Source organism: Primulina eburnea, chromosome 1 (assembly GCF_022965805.1).
Source record: "Primulina eburnea isolate SZY01 chromosome 1, ASM2296580v1, whole genome shotgun sequence".
Taxonomy (NCBI): Eukaryota; Viridiplantae; Streptophyta; class Magnoliopsida; order Lamiales; family Gesneriaceae; genus Primulina; species Primulina eburnea.
Window position 1 is genome coordinate 11,119,138 of NC_133101.1, and position 23,744 is coordinate 11,142,881.

At 33.6% G+C, this 23,744-nt stretch overlaps 3 protein-coding genes across 4 annotated transcripts; all 3 read left to right on the plus strand.

The window, feature by feature from the left end:
* The first annotated feature begins 718 nt into the window (after positions 1 to 718).
* On the plus strand, positions 719 to 2,502 carry LOC140827601 (uncharacterized). The gene is made up of 2 exons (XM_073190334.1): positions 719 to 818; positions 1,689 to 2,502. The coding sequence occupies exon 2, from the start codon at positions 1,710 to 1,712 to the stop codon at positions 2,373 to 2,375; it is 666 nt and encodes a 221-aa protein (XP_073046435.1). The 5' UTR covers positions 719 to 818; positions 1,689 to 1,709; the 3' UTR covers positions 2,376 to 2,502.
* A 3,882-nt stretch (positions 2,503 to 6,384) lies between these two features.
* Positions 6,385 to 9,956, plus strand: LOC140827605 (cytochrome c biogenesis protein CCS1, chloroplastic). The gene is made up of 8 exons (XM_073190348.1): positions 6,385 to 6,958; positions 7,600 to 7,819; positions 7,902 to 8,013; positions 8,401 to 8,673; positions 8,775 to 9,040; positions 9,125 to 9,281; positions 9,386 to 9,469; positions 9,564 to 9,956. The coding sequence occupies exons 1-8, from the start codon at positions 6,490 to 6,492 to the stop codon at positions 9,717 to 9,719; spliced, it is 1,737 nt and encodes a 578-aa protein (XP_073046449.1). The 5' UTR covers positions 6,385 to 6,489; the 3' UTR covers positions 9,720 to 9,956.
* A 9,506-nt stretch (positions 9,957 to 19,462) lies between these two features.
* LOC140811290 (protein DETOXIFICATION 33-like) lies at positions 19,463 to 22,979 on the plus strand. Of its 2 annotated transcripts, none has more exons than XM_073169155.1 (7): positions 19,463 to 19,811; positions 20,352 to 20,893; positions 20,987 to 21,073; positions 21,278 to 21,334; positions 21,449 to 21,687; positions 22,238 to 22,443; positions 22,579 to 22,979. In XM_073169155.1, the coding sequence occupies exons 1-7, from the start codon at positions 19,518 to 19,520 to the stop codon at positions 22,669 to 22,671; spliced, it is 1,518 nt and encodes a 505-aa protein (XP_073025256.1). In that variant the 5' UTR covers positions 19,463 to 19,517; the 3' UTR covers positions 22,672 to 22,979. The 2 variants fall into 2 exon arrangements, with proteins under 2 accessions (XP_073025256.1, XP_073025262.1); XM_073169161.1 differs by having other exon boundaries at positions 20,613 to 20,893.
* Positions 22,980 to 23,744: the final 765 nt, after the last annotated feature.

Below are 23,744 nucleotides of genomic sequence, written 5' to 3' on the forward strand. Positions count from 1 at the left end.
TATTGTGAATATGGGTAGGGTTGACCCGTCTCACAGATTATGATCCGTGAGACAGTCTCACGTGTGACCCACTCATATATATATATATATATATATATATATATATATATATATATATATATATATATATATATATATATATATATATTTATATAGTTTTGATATCATGCATACCTACCGTGCACATCTTTATGAGCACCGATGATGTGTCATTCACCTATTGGATGTGATGAAAGGTAGAAAAATTGTGCATCCAATAGATGTGTGACACCTCATCGGTACTTCTATTGTGGTTGTTGGCCAATTAGGTGCACAATGGATAACCTCGGAATTAACACAATAATTTGTAAATCATCTTAGTCAACTAAACTACATTGAGCAAGTCATATTATGACAAGCTCGTCCGAAAATGTGAAACTAAATTTTGCACGACGATTAAAATAGTATTGTATAAAGGAATGTGGTGCATGAAACCATAACATAAAAATGCGTATGTTTCTCCCCTCCTATTAATTTTAGTAGATTATATTTATTTTCCTCTTAAAAAATGATTTCGTAAATGCCAACAAATTTCTTATTTATTATTTGTTGGGAAGGGCCTATCCATTGACCAACCATTTACTCTTCCAGGCCCATCATGGCCCACAACGTGCCCTCTGATTTACGTTGAGTCCACAAATATTCCTAATTTGCAAATCGGCCCCTCGTAGTCCAAATATTCCGCTGTATATAAATTTAGCCATCTACAAATTCACGTCACGTTTCTTCCTTCCTACCTAACCTGCCAATTACCTTCGCTCCAATTCCAGCTCCAGAAGGCAAGTATTTGTTTTTTCTTGTTTTTTTGAATTATTTTTCGATCAATTTACTATACATTTTGCCTTAAATTAGCTGGTTTTTTCCCTCATGATTGGGTGAATTTCTGTCTTCTTGTATGACTTTTTTTTTCTTTTTACTGGTGAAGTAGCTGTTTTTCTTAATTTTTCCTGAATTTTTTTTAGTTGTTGGGTAGTCAAATATTAAGGGCTTTGTGGTGTTAAGTGTTTTGTTATGTTATAATTAATAGGAGTTTGATTTTTCACTCTTTGGTACTTGGAGATTAGATAATGATATATAGTTGATTGCTTACAGCTCTGAATTTGATTTTTCGTATCATTTAGGAATAAATTGTGTAGAAGTTATCTGATCTCGAGGAGTCGTAGTGCTTTAGTTAATTCCTTTCTTGCTTCAAAATTGAGTTGGATAATCCTTTAATCTGGAAGAAATTATGCATGAATTCCTTATGTCAAAGATCTAGCTTATTTTTTAAGCGATAAGGATTATCGATTTTCTTGATGGATGAAGCGGTGAGACTGATGGCTTTTCAAGAAAAAGGATTATGGATTTGGTTGTTGAATTGCTTCGGGGGAATTCCTATTTTTCCCTTGATCGATAATTTGGATTTCCTACTAACGTGGTTGAAGTGCATGTAGGGGGGGGGGGGGGGGGGGGGTTAGGAAATTTTGACGAGGGGTGGCTATGAAAATATTGGGTAGGAAACACATGTATTTTTTAAAAAATTTAACATGGAATTTCAACATTTTCATTTGAGTCGGGTGATCGATGTGCTTACCTCCATTTGAGTCCTCCCCCGTTTTGATTATTTAGGCATGGTTTTTCTTGTCGAATGAATTACGAGATCTTTTCAGGTCTGCATTGAGATTGTGGACATGGACTGTGGAATTGCTGAATCAGCAGATGTCTCTAGTTTACCTGATATAATACCCGACACTGGGAACTTCGAGTGCAACATCTGTTTTGAGTTGGCACATGAGCCGATTGTGACACTCTGCGGTCACCTTTACTGTTGGTCTTGCCTCTATCAGTGGCTTCAAATCCACTCATATTCTCACGAGTGCCCGGTTTGCAAAGCTATTGTTCAAGAAGAAAAATTAGTTCCAATATATGGGAGGGGTAAATCAAGTTTCGACCCAAGAACCCGTTTCATACCTGGAGTTTCTATTCCAAACCGACCGATGGGACAGAGACCACAAACTGCCCCACATGTAGACATAAATTTTGTCCGCCAAAACAACCTGGATCCCATATCCGGATTGATGCCAATGGGAGTTTCCAGGTTTGGTCACCAGACCCTATCTAATATTTTTGGTGCATTGCCAGCCATTTTTAACCTTCAGCTACATGGTTTTCATGATGCTACTGTTTATGGAACAACTTCTGGTACACCATATCTGTTCTCGAGTTCCTTCCATGGAGGGTATGTTCATGGCTTTCATCATTATCATTCGGGTCCAATCGAATGGAAACCAATAGCCTGGAAGCTGATTTTCATCGTTCTTGCTATTCTTGTGCTCTTGCATCTGATTGTAGCTTGAAGTTTATCCCTTGATGGGGTTAGAATTCCTTGATATGAAACTGTATATTATATAGTTCAGTTGTGTGCCACTTGTGTATTAGACCAATTGAGCATATTTCAATGTGATTTGCTCTTATTTTATCATATTAATCACATTTCATATTGGAAATGTTCAGGTAATATTAGGGATGTAAATGAGCCGAGCCGAGCCGAACAGTAGCTGGCTCGGGCTCGGCTCGTATAACTATTTTTTCGGCTCGGGCTCGGCTCGAGCTCGTTACGAGCCTTTGGTTTGAAGCTCGGGCTCGGCTCGTTCGGAAATTATGATGCTCGGGCTCGGCTTGAGCTCGGCTCGTTAATGGCGGTTCGCTAATAACGACGGTTTTGAGTAAAAGCGTCGCTAGCGACAGGTATTGACAAAAACGTCGCCGATCTAGGTCGGCGACATTTTTCTTAAACCGTCGCCAACAGCGACGGTTAAGCGATCGACCACGTTTTTGTACAACTGTCGCAAATTAGCGACGGTTTGAACAAAAAACCGTCGCTAATTGTTTTTTTTAATGATATAATTATTTAAATCTGAAATAAAAATATATTGTACTGTATAATCGAAAAAAAATTAACAAAATTTGAGAAATGTAATCATATTATTAATCTGCAAATAATAATACAAGTGTTTCATACAAAATGAATCAGTCATGTAGCGCTCTATTTCCTCCTATGATGTTGATTTAAAATGAATCAAATTGAATTTTCTTAATGTAACATTGATGAGAATAACGAAATTTAATAAACTTACGTGGAGCAGGCGGGATCGCGTGTCAACGAAAGATCCATCTGCATGTCGATGTGTGTGAACATATAGCTCCCATGACGTTGGATCTCTGCCATGTCGTTCTCGCTAAAATAAATTCAATAATTGTAAAACATTAACATTTATAATTAATGAAATATATATTTTTTCCAAAGTACAATTCAATAAATGTCACGAACATCGTCGCTCGAATATTGAACCTCTTCTGTTTCACTTTCAGTTCAAATCAATTTCGTTGTCGTACATAACATTAACATCGACTAGATTTTGAGACGATAAAAGAAATTGAGTTGAGATGTCATGAGGTCCACTTTCGTTGTTTTGAAATGCATCGTTCGCATCAATTTGATTATGCTCAGTATTTGCTCAACATCAGTGACATAAGCTCGCCTACGTAGAGTACTCACATGCATCCAATCTGATTCTGCTCTCTTCGTTGTTGGATAAGTCAAATACACAACTTGCGAGGCTTGCGTAGGAAACACAAATGGTTCGTAGTATCCAAGACTCTTTTTTCGATTGACATCAACAATTTTGTACTTTTTATTAGGAAACACAAATGGTTTGTAATTTCGTCTAAATATGGTTTGTTCTGACATTTTTTTTTCGATTGTAAGGACAACAGATATATCTATTTAATAAACACTCAGGATGACTAAGTGAAAATGTTACAAACGACTCTAAACGCGACAATTTATAGACAGTTTGCTAAAACCCTGAACCCTAAACCCTAAACCCCAAAACCGTTGCCATCAGCGACGGTTTGCTAATACCTTCGCTTATATTAATCGGCGACGGTTTATTCATAACGGTCGCTATTATAGCGACGGTTTGATGTAAACCGTCGCTATATAGCGACGGTTTAGTAAAAACCGTCGCTGATATTTCCGTTTTTTTGTAGTGGAACCAGCAGCGCCCGTGAACCAGCTAAACGAGCCGAGCTCAATTTTGAGCTCACGAACCTATTATCGAACATGTTCACGAGCTAACGAGCCGAACATTATTAATCTCAAGCTCGGCTCAACAAAATTGTCGAGCCCAAAATAAGGCTCGGACTCGGCTCGATAAGCTTAACGAACGAGCCCGAACGAGCTTTTTAACGAGCCGAGATCCGAAAAGCTCGCGAACAGTTCGGTTCATTTACATCCCTAGGTAATATGCTCTTATTTTGTCTCGTAATTGACCGATCGGATTGATTTAGTTCAAAGCTGTAGTAGCGGAAGCTAGTAAGATAACAATTACAACCCAAGAAGTAATAATTACTTGGCCATGGACTTAGGAAACCTACAAATTCAGCTTGGTTAATTTAGAAATTCAGCTGTTATGATATGAAAATTAAGTTGTTTTGGTTTATTTGGTTCGGTTTCATTTTTGACAAAAACTTGTGTGAGACGGTCTCACGGGTCATATTCGTGAGACGGATCTCTTATTTGGATCATCCATCTAAAAGTATTACTTTTTATGTTAAGAATATTATTTTTTATTGTGAATATAGACAGGGTTGACCCGTCTCACATATTAAAATCCGTGAGACGGTCTTACATAAGACTCACTCTTCATTTTTTTTAATTCTAAATGGACTTCAACTTTTTATTAATGGATAAGTATAATGTGAGATAATCTCTCGGATATATCCGTGAGATTATTGACTCAATCTATATTTATAAATAAAAATAATAATTTTGACATAATAACAATATTTTTTTATGAACTGAATCGGTTATACGAGTTTTTGTGTTTATAAATATTGTTATCTACTCTCCAAAATATTAATTATGAGTAATCTTATCTATTAATTGTGTACTTAACTAGATTAGGGTTACAATTACTTTTAGTATATAAAACAATTTTGATTAACCTGAAATAAGTCAGTCTCAACACAAAAACATTTTTTAGACGATCTCACGAGTCAATTTTGTGAAACGAATATCTTATTTAGGTCACTCATAGAAAATTATTACTTTTTACGCTATAAAATTTACTTATTATTATAAATATGAGCATAATTGACCCGTTTCAGGGATCATCAACAAATAATTTTTCTATATTTTAAAAGCTTGTCATAATTTTGTGTCTTATATATGCGTAAAACATAAAATAAAAAATAACCAAATGATCTTATTTTTCATCTTAAAATTTAGGCAAAAACTTGTGTGAGACGGTCTCACGGGTCGTATTCGTGAGACGGATCTCTTATTTGAGCTATCCATGAAAAAGTATTACTTTTTATGCTAAGAGTATTATTTTTTATTGTGAATATGGTAGGGTTGACCCGTCTCACATATTAAGATCCGTGAGACGGTCTCACATGAGACTCACTCTAAAATTTAATATTTGTCATACATATATCATGCCAAATTGTAGTATGGTTACCCAAGGTATTGATGAATTATTTTTACGAAATATATGAAAATATCCAGGTGTTTCCTTTTGGTATAAATTTTAATTCACCAAAATTTTATTAAAAATTGGGATAAGATACAAAATATATTTAAAACTGAATTTAAAATTAGGATTCTTTCATTCCGTACCAATTTTTTTTTTATGACCCGAGTTTCGAACACCTCCCCTATGTTAGAAAATGTTTATGTCACCGCTTCAAATATAGTTTTATATTTGATAAAAACTTGTATGAAAAGATTTCACGGGACGTATTCTATGAGATTGATATATTATTTGGGTTATCTATCAAAAAATTTTATTTTTTTATTTTAAGAGTATTATTTTTTATTGTGAATATCGGTAGAGTTGACACGTCTCATATATAAAGATTCATGAAACCGTCTCACCAGAAACCTATTCTTTATATTTTGAGATAAAAGAGGGCCAAAAGTACTTAATTGGTTTTATACTAGATTAGTACATGATAATTATTTAATTGGTTATTAAGGCTATAGATTAGTACAAGATTGTTAGATAATTGGTCATTAAGTATGCTAAAACTTAAATTGAAACCAAACCATAACCGTATTAAACGGTTAAGTTCTGGTTACACCTTTTATTAGATTTGGAAAGTTTGTGGGACAGGTCAATTCGATTTATATTTATAATAAAAATATTATTTTTAATATAAAATATAATATTTTTATGGATTGAGTAAAAAAATTATTTCACAAAAATATATCAATAGATATTTAATAAGAAGTTTCTTGAAAAAGAGGAATAAGAAATATCTACCAAGATTTTTGTACTTTATTTTAAAGGCCCAATAACCACTGAAGCTTTCTGGATAAACTAACTGATGAGTTTGTGAGCGTCTCTTCCCTTCAGGCCATAAGAATCATTCAAGAAAAATTGCTTGAACAAAATTTTGATCCCAATGAAGATTTTCTGTTCGATATCACAATCAAATCTTGTAAACCATAGTAGTTCGTTATCCTATGATTTCAGATTCAGCACCCATTATTCCCGTTGCCAAAATTCGTTTCTCTGCACTTTGTTTAACTCCAAAAATGGCAGCAAAATCAACGTGAGCTGTTCTTTTAGTAGAAAAAATAGTGTTTCTTGTAAGCTTGAAACCTCTGAGACTGAGAGTGGTGTGAGGGGTAGAAAAAAGACGCTGCATGTGCCCAATAAAACGAAGATTGCAGCACCTGAGCCGGGCAGAGCTCCGGTGGTTTCCGATAAGGGAGGCGGCGGAAGTGTCCGTGATCCGCTGAAGGTGCCGAGGGGTAAGAAAGATGGTTCTTGGTTGCTGAAAGGGTTCTCAAGAAAGGCGTTGGCAGCGCTCTCGAATTTGCCTTTGGCTATTGCTGAAATGTTTGCTGTCGCTGCCTTAATGGCATTAGGTATTCTGCATACTCTTTTTTTATCATTGTTGTATGGGAAAATTCGAATTTTTGTGCATCAATTTTGTATAAATGTTGCACAGATGATGTTATACTTTTGGGTTTTACATAATTTCAGTGGTGCGTGAAAAAAATTGAGAAGCGATTCATGCAAGTAAATGGAAAATTAAGAAGCCACGATATAAGATTTTATCGTCATGTTGTTTTTGTTGCCATAAATGTTTTTCTTTTTGGGCATTTTACCTGTTTTTCAGATACATTAATCTTGTAACCTTTTTATCAGTTTATTTTTGCGGTAATAAATGTTGTCTATCTTTTTTAAATACAACCTGTTCTGCATTATCTTGCATTATAGATTAGACCAGGAGAATCGGTATATTTGCTTTAGGTTTGGGACCTTCGAGACTTCGAGTGCTTACGCCATCTCTAATCTTTCTGATAACGTAAAAAATTTCATTTTTTTGAAAAAAGAGGATTCTTGATATAAGGTAAATTTGATCATATCACCTTTGTTGCTGTAGAGTGATAAATCCCATGTGGACTTTCATTAGATATCTTTACCATCTATCAGAGTACTCATTCTGTACACTACTCCAGCTTCATAGGTACAAATTGGCATTTTTTGTTTTCGTTTCTTGCAGGAACTGTAATTGAGCAAGGTGAGGCGCCAGATTTCTATTTTCAAAAGTACTCTGAAGTGAACCCTGTCTTGGGATTCTTCACATGGAGGTGGATTTTCGCCCTTGGTTTTGACCATATGTTTTCATCTCCGGTATTCCTCGGAACCTTAATTCTTTTAGGAGCATCGCTTATGGCTTGTACATATACGACACAGATCCCCATAGTGAAGGTAGCTAAAAGGTTTGATTTTGATGACTGTTGACTTTTGTCATCTGGATAGCCTTTAATGCTCGTATTTGGTAATGCTATACATGGTTTGCAGGTGGTCTTTCGTACATTCACCTGAGGCAATTCGTAAGCAGGAATATTCAGACACTTTACCTAGAGCTTCGATTCAAGATTTGGGGATCATTCTAATGGGTGCTGGTTATGAAGTATAATGCCATGTCCTTCAGTTTAGCTTTTGCTGATATTTTTGTTCGTTCATACTAGTGGGCTTGAGTATATTTGAAGAGTTTTGCTTCTAGGTGAAATTAAAGACTTCTATGAATCTTCTACGCTTGGTTGAACCAGAATACATAGCTTATGTTCTTTTTTCGGGAATATAGTGTTTGGGTGAAATATTTAGCCCGAAATGTCATGTTGTGGTGTCTGTTTGGCACAACGATGTACAATTTAAATTTTTTAGTTCCAAGACAGCTATCAACTATAGCTTCTACCACCACAGTGGATGCTTTTTCTATGTATCGAGGGCTATTTTCTAGTGATCTACTTATTTTAGAACCATAACTGCAGAACAATTACAATTGCTTCTTTTTTAGGTATTCTTGCAGGGTCCCACTTTGTATGCATTCAAAGGGCTAGCAGGTAGGTTTGCACCCATTGGAGTCCATTTAGCATTGCTCTTAATAATGGTCGGTGGAACTATAACTGCTACTGGCAGCTTCAGGGGGTCGATTACTGTTCCACAGGGTTTGAATTTTGTCATGGGAGACGTACTTGAACCAAGTGGATTTTTATCGACCCCTTCAGAAACTTTCAATACCGAGGTTCATGTTAACAGATTCTACATGGATTACTATGATAGTGGAGAGGTAATAAGCTGAATCAATGAGTCTAAAATGCATTATTTCTTCCTTTTTCTTCACGTCATCACTGAAAATTTAGCTTTTTTTTCATCCTTTTATGGTGTCAGGTTTCACAGTTCCACAGTGATCTTTCACTTTTTGACATTAATGGCAAAGAGATCATGAGGAAGACGATAAGTGTTAACAACCCTCTGAGGTACGGTGGGATCACCATATACCAGACAGATTGGAGCTTGTCGGCTTTACAAGTTATGAAAGATGATGCAGGGCCGTTTAATTTGGCTATGGCGCCTCTAAAAGTCAACGGTGACAAAAAGCTTTACGGGACTTTCCTTCCTGTTGGAGACACTGATTCTACTTATCTTAAGGGAATGTATGCTTTTTGCACATTGTTTGACGAAATAATCTAATGTTCCTATCACCTTTCTTGTATATGATGCCAACTCTGTTTCTGTAGATCAATGTTAGCTCGTGATACGCAATCGGTTGTTTTATACGACCAAGAAGGAAAATTTGCTGGAGTCAGGCGGCCCAACTCGAATCTTCCAATCGACATTGATGGTGTAAAAATTATTGTATTAGAAGCTATTGGTAGTACCGGCCTTGAACTAAAGGTGAGGTCAAAAAAACCGGATAAAATGTGCTATGGAGCATCCATTTATCATGATTTTTTTCTTTTCTTAATTTCAATGATGATGATAAATTTGTTTTCAAGCAGACTGATCCCGGGGTGCCAGTTGTTTATGCTGGGTTCGGCTTCCTAATGCTCACTACTTGCATAAGTTTCTTATCTCATACACAGGTAAAACAAATATGTTGGCTTTTGATTAATTCACTGGCATAAACGCCACCACAGAAATTCAATAACACTTCATTTTTGTGAACATGTTCGATAGATCTGGGCTTTACAAGATGGAACAACAGTCGTTGTTGGAAGTAAAACGAATCGAGCCAAGGCTGAATTCTCGGACGACATGAATTTTGTGCTCGATCAAGTACCAGAAATAGTCCCGCCATCTTCTTCTACGCAAACTGACCATGTAAGTGGCTAGTTTAATTCATTTTATTACAAAAGAAATATATTTGACGAAAATAGTAACAAATCCTCGAACCTTCGTTGAGTAACTGGAATACCAGTGACCCGAGTGAGATATATAGATGTTATGAAGCCGGAGTTTGATGAAGATAGAGTCGCGTATATGTATTTTCTTTCTTATATTTTGCTCTGTATTGCTTTCCTAGTATGCTGCACATACATTGAGTATATACGTTGTATACAGATTGCTTCATGCCAACTGTGCTATTCTTGATATAAGTTGAATGATCAATTTCATCGAGTATTCTTTTTTATGCAATATATCTTTGAGAATGCCATTGAAACCAAAAATTGTGTTTTTTTCTGGTTGTATTTTTAAATGGCAGCATGATTCATATTGTGGAGATATATTCATATTTGAATATGTTTCAAACTTTATCTGAAAGACAGTGGCGGAGCCAGGATTTGAAATCTACCCGGTTTAAATTTTTTTAACAAAAAACAGTATAATCTATAACAATTAAAATCATAACTATAATACATGTTCATCGTAGTCTCAAAAAATTTCTCATTAACAAGATCTTCAATATTTTGGTTATTGAACTCGTAAGATTCAGAAACCGACAAAACATTAACAATGTAATAGTAGATTTTTGTCATCCTGCAAAAATTAATGAATATCAAATAAAATGAATATCTCTAAAATCATTCATTTAATGTTAGATGATTAAATTAAATATTTTTAAACTAAAATATACAAAGATAGTCTGTATAGACATAATCTTACTATTGAAGCTGTGATCTACGATTCTTCGAAGTATAATATTCATCAATTATAGAATCAGAGTCTATATTTGAAGCAAACTCTCTCTCAATGTAGATAATCATAGAATATGTCAGAAAACAATCTCTCATTTTACTACGAAAAACTGTTTTCACATGCTTCATAGCCGAAAATGCACGCTCCGTAGTTGCCGTGGAAACAGGAAAAGTTAAAACTAGACGGATCAACTTGTCAATCAAATTATAATGTTGCAACTTTTTTGTTTCAAATAACCCTCGGCACAATTCTGAGATATTGGACATTTTCTGAAAATCTTCATGACAAACTACATAGAGCTCAAAATGTTGTAGCTGACACCTCAAATGATGCATTTCGTGTTCAGTGAAGTCCTCGGGATAATACTTCTCAGCAAGAGTACAAATCTTGTCAATGTTGAACCATTTAAAATTATCTTTTGGATCCAAAGCAGAGCTGATAATTAGAAGTTCAACTGTCTCATCACTAAATCTAAAGTTTAACTCTTCCATCTGAAAATCTATTGCAACATTAAATATATCATAATGAAAGTGATGTTCAACTATGATAGTATCCTTTTTCTTGCATTAACGAGTAGAATGCTTATAATGAGAACTCATCTCCGGTATATCGACATCCAATCTTGTGCAAAATGATTTTACATACGAAAGAAGAATATCAAAACCACCATTTCTCAATCTCAGGAAAAGTTCTTTAGTCGTAGAGACCAAATCCATTACACTGATGATATCAAGAGATTTTTATTGCAGGGCACGGCAAAGCAAATTTGTAATCCCCATAATTTTATGCAGCAAATGCAAAATAAAAATGAAATCAAAAGACTTCATCACTATTAATGAAACATCAGCTTCCCCTCACATTGAAGTGGAGGTGCCATCAATGATAATGTTTTCGAGCGCATTAATAGTTGCATCATACATATCTATCAAGCTGCAAATAGAATCAAAATGGGAGCTCCAACGAGTAGTACCTGCTCGATGCAAAGTACCAATCTGATTAGCTCTTCGCCCAGTCTCGCGTTCACCGGCAACAACAGAACGTGCAATTTCATTAACTTGATAAGATTATAACTCAGCATTGCGCTTGATAGAAGTTGTAACAAGATTGACAATAGTAGTCAGATTTGAAAAGAAGAGCCATATAGAGATCTCTTTTTCAGCTGCTACAACTAATGCTAGTTGGAGTCGATGTGCAAAACAATGTATATAATATGCATAGGGGCAATCTTTAAGAAATAAAGCTTGCAATCCATTAAAAGCACCACTCATTTTACTAGCACCATCATACCCTTGACCTCACATATTATGAATTTCTAGATTATATCTAATGAGGACGTCACATATTTCTTTCTTGAGTGTTGCAGCTGTGCTGTCATGAACACGCACAATTTTAAAAAAACGCTCCCACAGAAAACCATGGGCATCAACAAATCTCAAAATTATAGACATATGTTCTTTGTTAGATACATCTTTCGCTTCATCCACCAAAATACAAAAATTAGAATCTCTAATTTCATCACGAATTTTATTTCTGACTCTATTACCAATAATATGCAAGATTTGATCTTTTTGAACTTCTGGTGAGGTATATCTTGCATTTCCCGCAGCCTTGTCTAAGATAACATCTTCAATACTAGCATTCCATTTCCCCAATAGTTTTAACATCTCAATGAAATTACCACGATTTTGGGAATATGAAGATTCATCATGACCTCTCAATCCACATCCTTGCAAACTAAGCCAATGGACACACTCAATTGTTGTTGCAACCGTTAACCGATTTTTTTGAATCTGTTCAGAAGTTTCTTGATCCATAACTACACCTATATGCCTAGTGACATTCATCAAATCAACAACAGATTTTGAAGATTTATTGTGTGTCGAGTTAGAACTTCCCATGTGAGACAAAAAAGCACACTTTGCTCCATCATTAACGCTTTTCCAACTTTTAAACCCTCCAATTGTAAATGCAGATTGTTGGGCTTCACTTAATTCAAAAAGACAGCACTGAAAACAAAATACTACATCCTTCGAAGGAGGGTACTCTAACCATGGAAAATTTTTAAACCATGTATATTGAAATCGACGATGCTTCTTTCCTGATTCAGACCGTGGATATTCCGAAAATTTAGGTTGATATGGCCCCATTTTGATATAAGCTCGTCTAATTTCATCACGATGATTAACATGATGTTGCAACATCGAAATACGCAATCCAGGACCCCGTTCAAGGGAAGTTTCATCAAACACAACTTTTTTAGATTTAGAAGGAGATCCGGGCTCCTCAATATTAATGGATGCATGAGTCTCGATCCTCTCGGATGATGAAGGATTATCAATTGCTGGCTGAAATAATGATAAAATATTATTTTTCCTCTTTCTCTCTTGATTTGACATTAAAATAACCTAATATAAACAAAATTATTAACTTTAGATTAGAACCAAATAATATAGAGTACATAGAAAATGCAAATTCAATAAATAAAATAAGTAATAATAGCAACCATCATCGGTGATTCAATTGAAGGGTTTATTAGGTAGCTGAAGGGTCACTGCTTCCACAAGAGACGCCTTACTCTCACGTGGGCATGCTAGTTAAGTGGACAACCATTGCTTAAGTAAGATGAAAGTAGGGAACAAAATGATTTGTCCAAACAAGGTTTCCAGACTCATATTCAAATAGCTAAAATGTATATTGGGCCACCCGGGCTACAACCCAGCTGTTCCTTTCTGAGACAGGGTCGTTCCAGCTAAAATGTACTTGTGCTCAAGCTTCCACGATGCATTCCAGCTTATGCATGTTTAGTGTGATGTTAAACTTGTAAAATAATTATTAATATAATTAAAATATTAATTATATCAAATCAATTAATAATTGATATAATTAATAATTGCACAGTAACAGATAAACACAAATTTTCAGAGTAATTTTCAAGTTTTAGAATCTAATGCCTCAGCATTTGACAATGCTGCCTTCTCCTTTTGTTGTATTGAGATTAAATTTGAATATGAGTCTGGAAACCTTGTTTGGACAGATCATTTCGTTCCCTACTTTCATCTTACTTAAACAATGGTTGTCCACTTAACTAGCGTGCCCACGTGAGAGTAAGGCCTCTCTTGTGGAAGCAGTGACCCTTCAGCTAGCCAATAAACCCTTCAATTGAATCACCGATGATGGTTGCTACTATTTTATATGCAATACTTATTTTATTGATTGAATTTGCACTTTTTATGTACTCTATATTATTTGGTTCTAATCTAAAGTTAATAATTTTGTTTTTATTAGGTTATTTTAATGTAAAATCAAGAGAGAAAGAGGAAAAACAATATTTTATCATTATTTCAGTCAACAATTGATAATCCTTCATCATCCGAGAGGATCGATACTCATGCATCTATTAATATTGAGGAGCCCGGACCTCCTTCTAAATCTAAAAACGTTGTGTTTGATGAAACTTCCCTTGAACGAGATCCTGGATTGCGTATTTCGATGTTGCAACATCCTGTTAATCATCGTGATGAAATTAGACGAGCTTATATCAAAATGGGGTCATATCAACATAAATTGCCGGAATACCCACAGTCTGAATGAGGAAAGAAGCATCGTCGATTTCAATATACATGGTTTAAAAAGTTTTCATGGTTAGAGTACTCTCTCCTTCGAAGGATGCAATATTTTGTTTTACGTGCTATCTTTTTGAATTAAGTGAAGCACAACAATCTGCATTTACAATTGGAGGGTTTAAAAGTTGGAAACGCGTTAATGATGGAACAAAGTGTGCTTTTTTGTATCACATGGGAAGTTCTAACTAGACACACAATAAATCTTCAAAATCTATTGTTGATTTGATGAATGTCACTAGGCATATAGGTGTAGTTATGATTCGAGAAACTTCTGAACAGATTCAAAAAAATCGGTTAAGGCTTGCAGAAACAATTGAGTGTGTCCATTGGCTTAGTTTGCAAGGATGTGGATTGAGAGGTCATGAAGAATCTTCATATTCCCAAAATCGTGGTAATTTCATTGAGATGTTAAAACTATTGGGGGAATGGAATGCTAGTATTGAAGATGTTATCTTAGACAAGGCTTCGGGAAATGCAAGATATACCTCACCAGAAGTTCAAAAAGACCAAATCTTGCATATTATTGGTAATAGAGTCAGAAATAAAATTCGTGATGAAATTGGAGTATCTAAGTTTTGTATTTTGGTGGATGAAGCGAAAGATGTATCTAACAAAGAACATATGGCTATAATTTTGAGATTTGTTGATGCCCATGGTTTTCTGTGGGAGCGTTTTTTTCAAATTGTGCGTGTTCATGACAGCACAGCTGCAACACTCAAGAAAGAAATATGTGACGTCCTCATTAGATATAATCTAGAAATTCATAATATGTGAGGTCAAGGGTATGATGGTGCTAGTAAAATGAGTGGTGCTTTTAATGGATTGCAAGCTTTATTTCTTAAAGATTGCCCCTATGCATATTATATACATTGTTTTGCACATCGACTCCAACTAGCATTAGTTGCAGCAGCTGAAAAAGAGATCTTTATATGGCTCTTCTTTTCAAATCTGACTACTATTGTCAATCTCGTTACAACTTCTATCAAGCGCAATGCTGAGTTACAATCTTATCAAGTTAATGCAATTATGAAATTGCACGTTCTGTTGTTGTCGGTGAACGCGAGACTGGGCGAGGAGCTAATCAGATTGGTACTTTGCATCGAGCAGGTACTACTCGTTGGAGCTCCCATTTTGATTCTATTTGCAGCTTGATAGATATATATGATGCAAGTATTAATGTGCTCGAAAACATTATCATTGATGGCACCTCCACTTCAATGTGAGGGGAAGCTGGTGGTTCATTAATAGTGATGAAGTCTTTTGATTTCATTTTTATTTTGCATTTGCTGCATAAAATTGTGGGGATCACAAATTTGCTTTGCCGTGCCCTGCAATAAAAATCTCTTGATATCATCAGTGTAATGGATTTGGTCTCTATGACTAAAGAACTTTTCCTGAGATTGAGAAATGGTAGTTTTGATATTCTTCTTTCGTATGTAAAATCATTTTGCACAAGATTGGATGTCGATATACCGGAGATGGGTTCTCATTATAAGCATTCTACTTGTTCATGCAAGAAAAGGGATACTATCACAGTTGAACATCACTTTCATTATGATATATTTAATGTTGCAATAGATTTTCAGATGGAAGAGTTAAACTTTAGATTTAGTGATGAGACAGTTGAACTTCTAATTATCAGCTCTGCTTTGGATCCAAAAGATAATTTTAAATGGTTCAACATTGACAAGATTTGTACTCTTGCTGAGAAGTATTATCCCGAGGACTTCACTGAACAGGAAATGCATCATTTGAGGTATCAGCTACAACATTTTGAGCTCGATGTAGTTTGTCATGAAGATTTTCAGAAAATGTCCAATATCTCAGAATTGTGCCGAGGGTTATTTGAAACAAAAAAGTTCCAACATTATAATTTGATGGACAAGTTGATCCGTCTAGTTTTAACTTTGCCTGTTTCCACGGCAACTACGGAGCGTGCATTTTAGGCTATGAAGCATGTGAAAACAGTTTTTCGTAGTAAAATGAGAGATTGTTTTCTGACATATTCTATGATTATCTACATTGAGAGAGAGTTTGCTTCAAATATAGACTCTAATTCTATAATTGATGAATATTATACTTCGAAAAATCGTAGATCATAGCTTCAATAGTAAGATTATGTCTATACAGATTATCTTTGTATATTTTAGTTTAAAAATATTTAATTTTATCATCTAACATTAAATGAATGGTTTTTTTAGAGATATTCATTTTATTTGATCTTCATTAATTTTTCTTGCAGGTTGATGGAAATCTATTATTACATTGTCAATGTTTTGTCGGTTTCTGAATCTTACGAGTTCAATAACCAAAATATTGAAGATCTTGTGAATGAGAAACTTTTTAATTGTTATAGATTATTCTGTTTTTTGTTAAAAAAATTTAGCACGGAAGATTTCAATTCCTGGCTCCGCCACTGTGCTGATAGACAAGAGATGAATCTTCGATTAACTATATATTATATCTCTGGCTCTGGCTTTAAACATGTGTGCCGATAAAGTGTTTCGATTTTTACATCTTTTCCCGGAGGTGGCACCGGAGGTATCATAATATTGATTCGATTATATTTTATATCATTCATTCCAACTGCATTAAACCTCCATCCAAAGATCACCACCAATGTTTTTGGCCTAAATGTATTAAAGGAAAGCTAAAAATTCTGCATATGGAAAGATTTGTGCCAAGAGCATGAACAACATTTAAAAACGAGTAGGTTTCTTGTGAGACCGTCTTATAGATTTTTATTCATGAAACTTGTTGACTTTATCCATATTTACAATAAAAAATAATATTTTTCATAGGTGACCTAAATAAAATATCTGTCTCATAAGCTTGATTTATGAGAGCGTCTCGCATGAGTTTTTGCGTTGAAAAGTTGCATTTATTAAATTTATACACACTTTAATTTTACTTAAGCGCACCAATTGCATGATTAGGTAGCTAAAACTCATGCATAATATCTTTTATAATGTCTTTTAATTGATTATATGTTTCAAAATTTTAATATAATATTTTATTTATCATAACAAGTCAGCTTCTTATTATTTTATTCTAGGAAAATTATATAATGTTAAAAAAGAGGGTATCTTAAGCAACTTACGTTTGGTGACTAAGGTCTAAGGTAGGGAGTTATTTAAAGTCACTCGTACTTAATTACAAGTAAATATTAATAATTAATATATATGTGAATAAAAAAAACATATTGATAATATTTAATTTACAAAATTATACCACGAAAATATATAAAAAAATATTATAATGATACTTGGAAGTATCTAAATTTATATTAATAATATCTTTTAGCTATTTTTAGAAGCTTATAAATTTTTTAACATCTTACGAGTCTATCTATGCAAAATTTCTTCCACAAAAAGGCTAAATTTTAGGAAAATTTGTATCTTTCATATTACGGTTGTCTATTGACGATACGATCATTTATGTTATCAAATTTCAGTATTGATCATATATATATATATATATATTCTGATTTTTCTCATTTTATTAATTATTACTGATATGACACTACAAACGTTAGTGTCATATCTACGATGTATTGGTGCAACATCAGCCCGTATCAGAAAAATTACTAAATTTGTAAAAAAAAAAATACATGACTACGACTGAAATTCAATAACATAGGAAGATTGAAATTGAAAAAATACAAATATACATAAAGGAAAAAAAGAAGATCCTAAATTTTATACAATCTCGGTTTTGCAATTGTCCACCGACATCTCGATTTATGAAGATCTTTTTGAGTGAAAAATAATAATTGGGATGGCCATGGAATATTGGTGCATTACATTGATGCAAAGTCAAAACAAGAAAAAGAATATAAAACAACAAAATTGATAATTGAAGGATAAGAAGTGGTTGAGGTGTGGGAAAAATGAACACAAAAAAGTCAAACGATTCTTTTCAAAATTTCACCAAACATGCTTCATGGTTATGCGTTACCACGAATTGATCTATATGACGTAAAAATACATATTTGGTTGTTTAAATAATAATAATAATAATAATAATAATAATAATAATAATAATAATAATAATAATAATAATAATAATAATAATAATAATGCGATGTATAGAGAAAATTAAAATTTAATTTTAAAAACAAATATAAGATAAAAAAATCGATTATTATAGAATGATATAACATTATCTGTACATTTGAATTTACAAAAAGGAATGGGATGTATCATTTTTTTATTTCATTCATGGTTCATTAATTACAAAATTCTGAAAACAATAATTAGTTCAATTGAAAAACATATGCATGCCAATAATAATAATAATAATAGGGAAAAAAATTTGTGAGACGGTCTCACGGGTCATATTTTGTGATACAGATATTTTATTTGGATCATTTATGAAAAAATATTACTTTTTATTGTGAATATCGATAGGGTTGATTCGTCTAACAGATAAAGATTCGTGATATCCTCTAATAATAATAATAATAATAATAATAATAATGTTAGTGGATTACTATTAATATTCAAATATAACTCCAAATAATTTCGACTTTAAAATATATTTGAATCTAATTAGATATAATATCATGATTGTTCCATCAACATATTTAATTTATATAAAAAAAACAATATCAAATAAATAAATTCAATTAATAATCCGATGGAGGTAATAAAAATGCAATTACAATGCAATATAATTATAAGATATAACCTATCATCGATTGATTCATATTTAAAAAATAAAAAGTAAAATTCCAATTTCTTAAAATATAAATCTACTAATTCAGATATTAAATCAAGCTTCTCAACTATCTCGCCCCTGAACTATCACAAAAGTGATACGACTATTTCAAAATCCTAAATTCAAAGAGTAGGTTTTTTGTGAGACGGTCTCACTAATTTTTATCTAAGACAGGTCAACCCTACCGATATTTACAATAAAAAAATAATATTTTTAGTATAAAAAGTAATACTTTTTCATGGATGACCCAAATAAGAGATTCGTCTTACAAAATACGACCCGTGAGACCGTCTCACACAAAGTTTTTCAAAATTAAGATAATAACTCACATGCGAGATCTAATTGTAACACGTCTCTTTCGATATATATATATATATATATATATATACTATTACCAGTTTGATTTTATTAGTTAATTTTATTTGTTACTCGAGATTTTTAGAAGTTCGGTTTTTTTTTCAAGATAATTGATACATTGTATTTAAGATAGAAACAATAATCCCATAAATTTAATAATTTCATATTGCCAACCAATAAATCTAATCACTTACTAATTTTAAGATTATATATTTAAATATTATAACAAACTTTAGAAAGAAACGTGTATATGTATGAATGATGTGTACAAGATCACAAGGCAAATACGTAAAGAATGGTGGAAACCAAAGAAACCCAGCATTTGCTGCACAAGATGGAGCCAATCTCTTTAGAGATCGAGAAGTGGAAAGAATTTGATCCTCCCAATGACGTCAGAAAAATGGGTTCAAGAATATGGGACGAGTCGAAGATGATGTGGGAGATTGCTGCGCCGGCTATCATCACTTCTGTTGCTCAGTTTTCTCTCGGATTTGTGACCATTGCATTCGTGGGGCACATTGGAGAGGTCGAACTGGCTGCTGTCTCGGTTGTGCAGAATGTTCTTGAGGGATTTGTGTTCGGCATAATGGTACTTTTGTGTTTGAACTTAGTCTCTTTTTTCACTGTGTGATTGAGAATTTTGTGCAGATGATGATGATGATGATTACGGGCATGATTTTCATTCTTGCATTTTGAGATTTATCATTGTTTTGAGCACTAATCTCATGGTTCTGGAGGGATTGTGAGAAAAACATGCCAAAGATTTCATTTTTATTGGAGTTGAGGCAAATCTTTAATTCAGTTTGCCACATTTTTTTATTTTGTTTAATTATGGATGAAGTTTTTTTTTTCTATTATATTGTTCAATATTAAATATTTTTTCCCCACTAAAATCAGAATCTTGGGATCTGTTTCTGTCCTTTGATGAGAATGTAATAATATTTTATTGATTTCTTTGGAAGTATGTTTGGAAAATGCCAAGTCAAATGTGTGTTCAAGTGATATCTTCATATGTTAAAATGATGTTGTTTGTTTTTTAAAGAACTGCAAAAATCTTGATGGTGTAAATCAATATTCACTAAAAATTTGGAATTGATTATCCGACATTCTGCAAATTTCTTGTTTTTAGCTAGGAATGGGAAGTGCCCTTGAAACACTATGCGGGCAGGCAGTTGGTGCAGAACAGTATGATACACTTGGAATCTATCTGCAAAGATCATGCATTGTAACACTTGTGTCTGCCTTATTCCTTTCACCTCTATACATTTTTACGTCGCCAATTCTAAAGCTGCTTCGACAAGATAAAAATATCTCAGAACTTGCTGGAAAATATGCTCTTTGGGTGATTCCTCAGTTATTTGCATATGCATTGAATTTCCCTCTTCAAAAGTTTCTTCAGGCACAAAGCAAAATATGGGTCATGAGTATAATTTCATTAGTCGTGTTGCTATTTCACTTTATTTTGAACTGGATATTGTTGACAAAACTTGGGATGGGCTTGCTTGGTGCCGCTATAGCAGAGAATGTATCTTGGTGGCTCGTGGTGTTGGCGCAAATTGGTTATGTATTATGCGGTTTCTTTCCAGAATCGTGGACTGGATTTTCTTTATTGGCTTTTAAGTCCCTTTTTAGCTTTGTGAAGTTGTCGCTTGCATCGGCTATCATGCTTTGGTAAGTTCTTGACTTTCAAATGGAATTGTAAAAGTAGTTTTGTTTACCAGATGAGTTTTTGCACAATCTTTTTTGAACTTTTCGTGGTTACAGCTTGGAGCTATGGTATTATACCCTGGTCATCCTTATGGTTGGCTGGTTAAAGAATCCAGAAATTGCTGTTGATGCCATATCCATTTGGTCAGTTTCTTGATCAATTTATAGGTTTCAAATTTTTACACTCAGTTTACATATAAAGAAATGTTTTGAGATGGGTTCGAGTTACCATCTTTCGTCCTCTTCGGATAAAAACATTACCTAATTGAATTTAGTTTTAGATAGAGATACATTCATTTGAGCTACAACTGAATCAAATTAACTTTCCTTGCGGTTGATATATGACAGCATGAATCTGGAAATTTGGACATTGATGTTCACTCTTGGTTTCAATGCTGCAATCAGGTTAGAAATTATGTCTATATTTATATCAGAAGTTGAATGACCATACAAACTTATGCTTATCCAAAGGTTTTAAAATCAAACTTGATTCTTGACATTGTCCTCAATAACTTGCAGTGTTCGAGTTTCCAATGAACTAGGAGCCAATCATCCCAAAGCTGCAAAGTTCTCAGTAATAGTGTGCGTGGTTACATCGACAGTATTTGGATTCATATTCACAGTTGCCATTCTTGCAACTAGGAATGTCTATCCCTTAATGTTTTCTGATAAAAAAGAAGTCATAGAAACGACATCTAAGTTGGGTTATTTCTTGGCAGCAACCATTTTCCTTAACAGCATTCAACCTGTACTCCATGGTAACTCCATATTTTTTCCTCCACCATGTTCTGAGCTTTCAAAGACTTTGATAAATGTCAAAGCGACACAGGAAAAAAAAGGGGGGGGGGTGGGGTGTTAAATTTCAACTTTTGAGTATATCATTTGTTTCCAATAAGCTCTATGTTGTCATATCACCTCAGCTCTATAAGAAAATGTACAACGCCTTACGTTTGGGCGGCTCTCCCACCCAATTAGATTTGGTTTATATTCTAACACTAGTGCTCTTACTAAGAGTCAATGTAGAAGAAATGACAACCTAGTAAACGTACTATCATCTGATCAGTGTCAATAATATAATGTGTCTATGACTATAATCGGAAATTGGATTAAGGTGCATACATGTAGCACTCATAGATGAGTGAAAACTTTCAAAACAGAATATTGTAGATGTTGGATTCTCAAGGGGTGTGCAATATTTCGATCGTAGTACTTGCCTATGAACTGCATATTCACTTATGATTGGCTAATATCTTGGCTTTTGTTTCAGCTTTGGTGAAGTAGCCTGAAATATACTTTTCAACTTTGCAGGGGTGGCAGTAGGAGCAGGGTGGCAATTATCAGTTGCGCTAATAAACGTGGGATGCTACTATCTTTTTGGCCTTCCTTTTGGAGCATTACTCGGTTACAAATTTAAACAAGGTGTCAAAGGGATCTGGTTGGGGATGTTAGCTGGTTGCCTTCTTCAAACGATTATATTAATCATATATGTTCTTCGAGCTAATTGGAGTAGAGAGGTCAGCATTATGCAAATACCACTTGAATTTATTTCTGCATCGTAAAACTCAGAGGGATAACAGCTTGATCATTGTTGTATGTGAATCGTTTAATGATAAAACGACTCTGATAGGCAAAGTTTTCTTCGGATGCAGGCGTCGAAAGCTGAGGCACGGCTCAAATCCTATTCTGACTCATCTTTGCCTCAAACTGAGAAAACGCAAGGTGGAATGTTGGTAGAAGACTAAAGAAAAATGTGTGAAGAAAAGGGAAAAAATGGAACCTGTTAACCCTGCTTGAGTAGAAGAAGTCTAAAGAAACAAGTGATGGTAGAAGAAGACTCAAGTCCTATTCTCACTCACCTCAATGATAACTTATTTGTTGCCTAATCTTGAAACTGGTTCTAATAGACAATATTCCAGTTTTGCTATAGTTTTGTATTATCACTACTTATAAGGCATGAGGAAAATATGGTTTTGAATCGGAGCGAGTTGAAAATTTTGGACAAGTTTAACATAGTAAGGTGAATACGATTCGACGAAATACGTATTATGCTTGAATATCGAGCTTGAGGTTTGGTTTCATTTTTTACCATGTAAACGTGATAACTCAACCCCATTCCACATATAAAGTTCATTCACATATAGTGACATATATTTTTTAAAATTTGTTATGGGGCAAACATGGTAAAGAGAAATGATGGTATATGAATTGAAGTAGCTAGTACCAATGGATTGAGGCATGGATTCATATTTTATATGACATAAATTAATTAATTAGATATTCTAACAAAAAAAATCAAAATAATTACAAATATATATTATTAAACTTGTGAACTTAAATTCTAATTTTAATTTAATTTATTTATGCAATTTATTTTATCTATTTTTACTCTCATTTATAACCATCAACTTTATAATAATGAATTATATCTATCATAAGATAATGATATTTTAGGATTTCACTTCTCCCAATATAACACTTCACCTTCCAATTTTTATTAAAATCATATTTTCCCATTTCTTCCGTAAACTTTCTATACACTTTTATTTTTCCGTTTCTACATATTAATAAATTAAAAATTTATCAAACACAAAAAAAAATTAAAAATGTATCAACAAATCAGATAATTTATGACATTAAGTACTGAAGCATAATTAATTAACGTATAATTTAAGTAAGAAATTTTAAAAATACTAAGTAAAACTTTTAGTATTTAGTATCAATAAGCATGAAAGTCCCCTTTTTCAATCCTAAAATAAAAAAAGTCAACCGATTATTATTCAATTTTAAATATATAATTATGGAATGCATTAAGTAC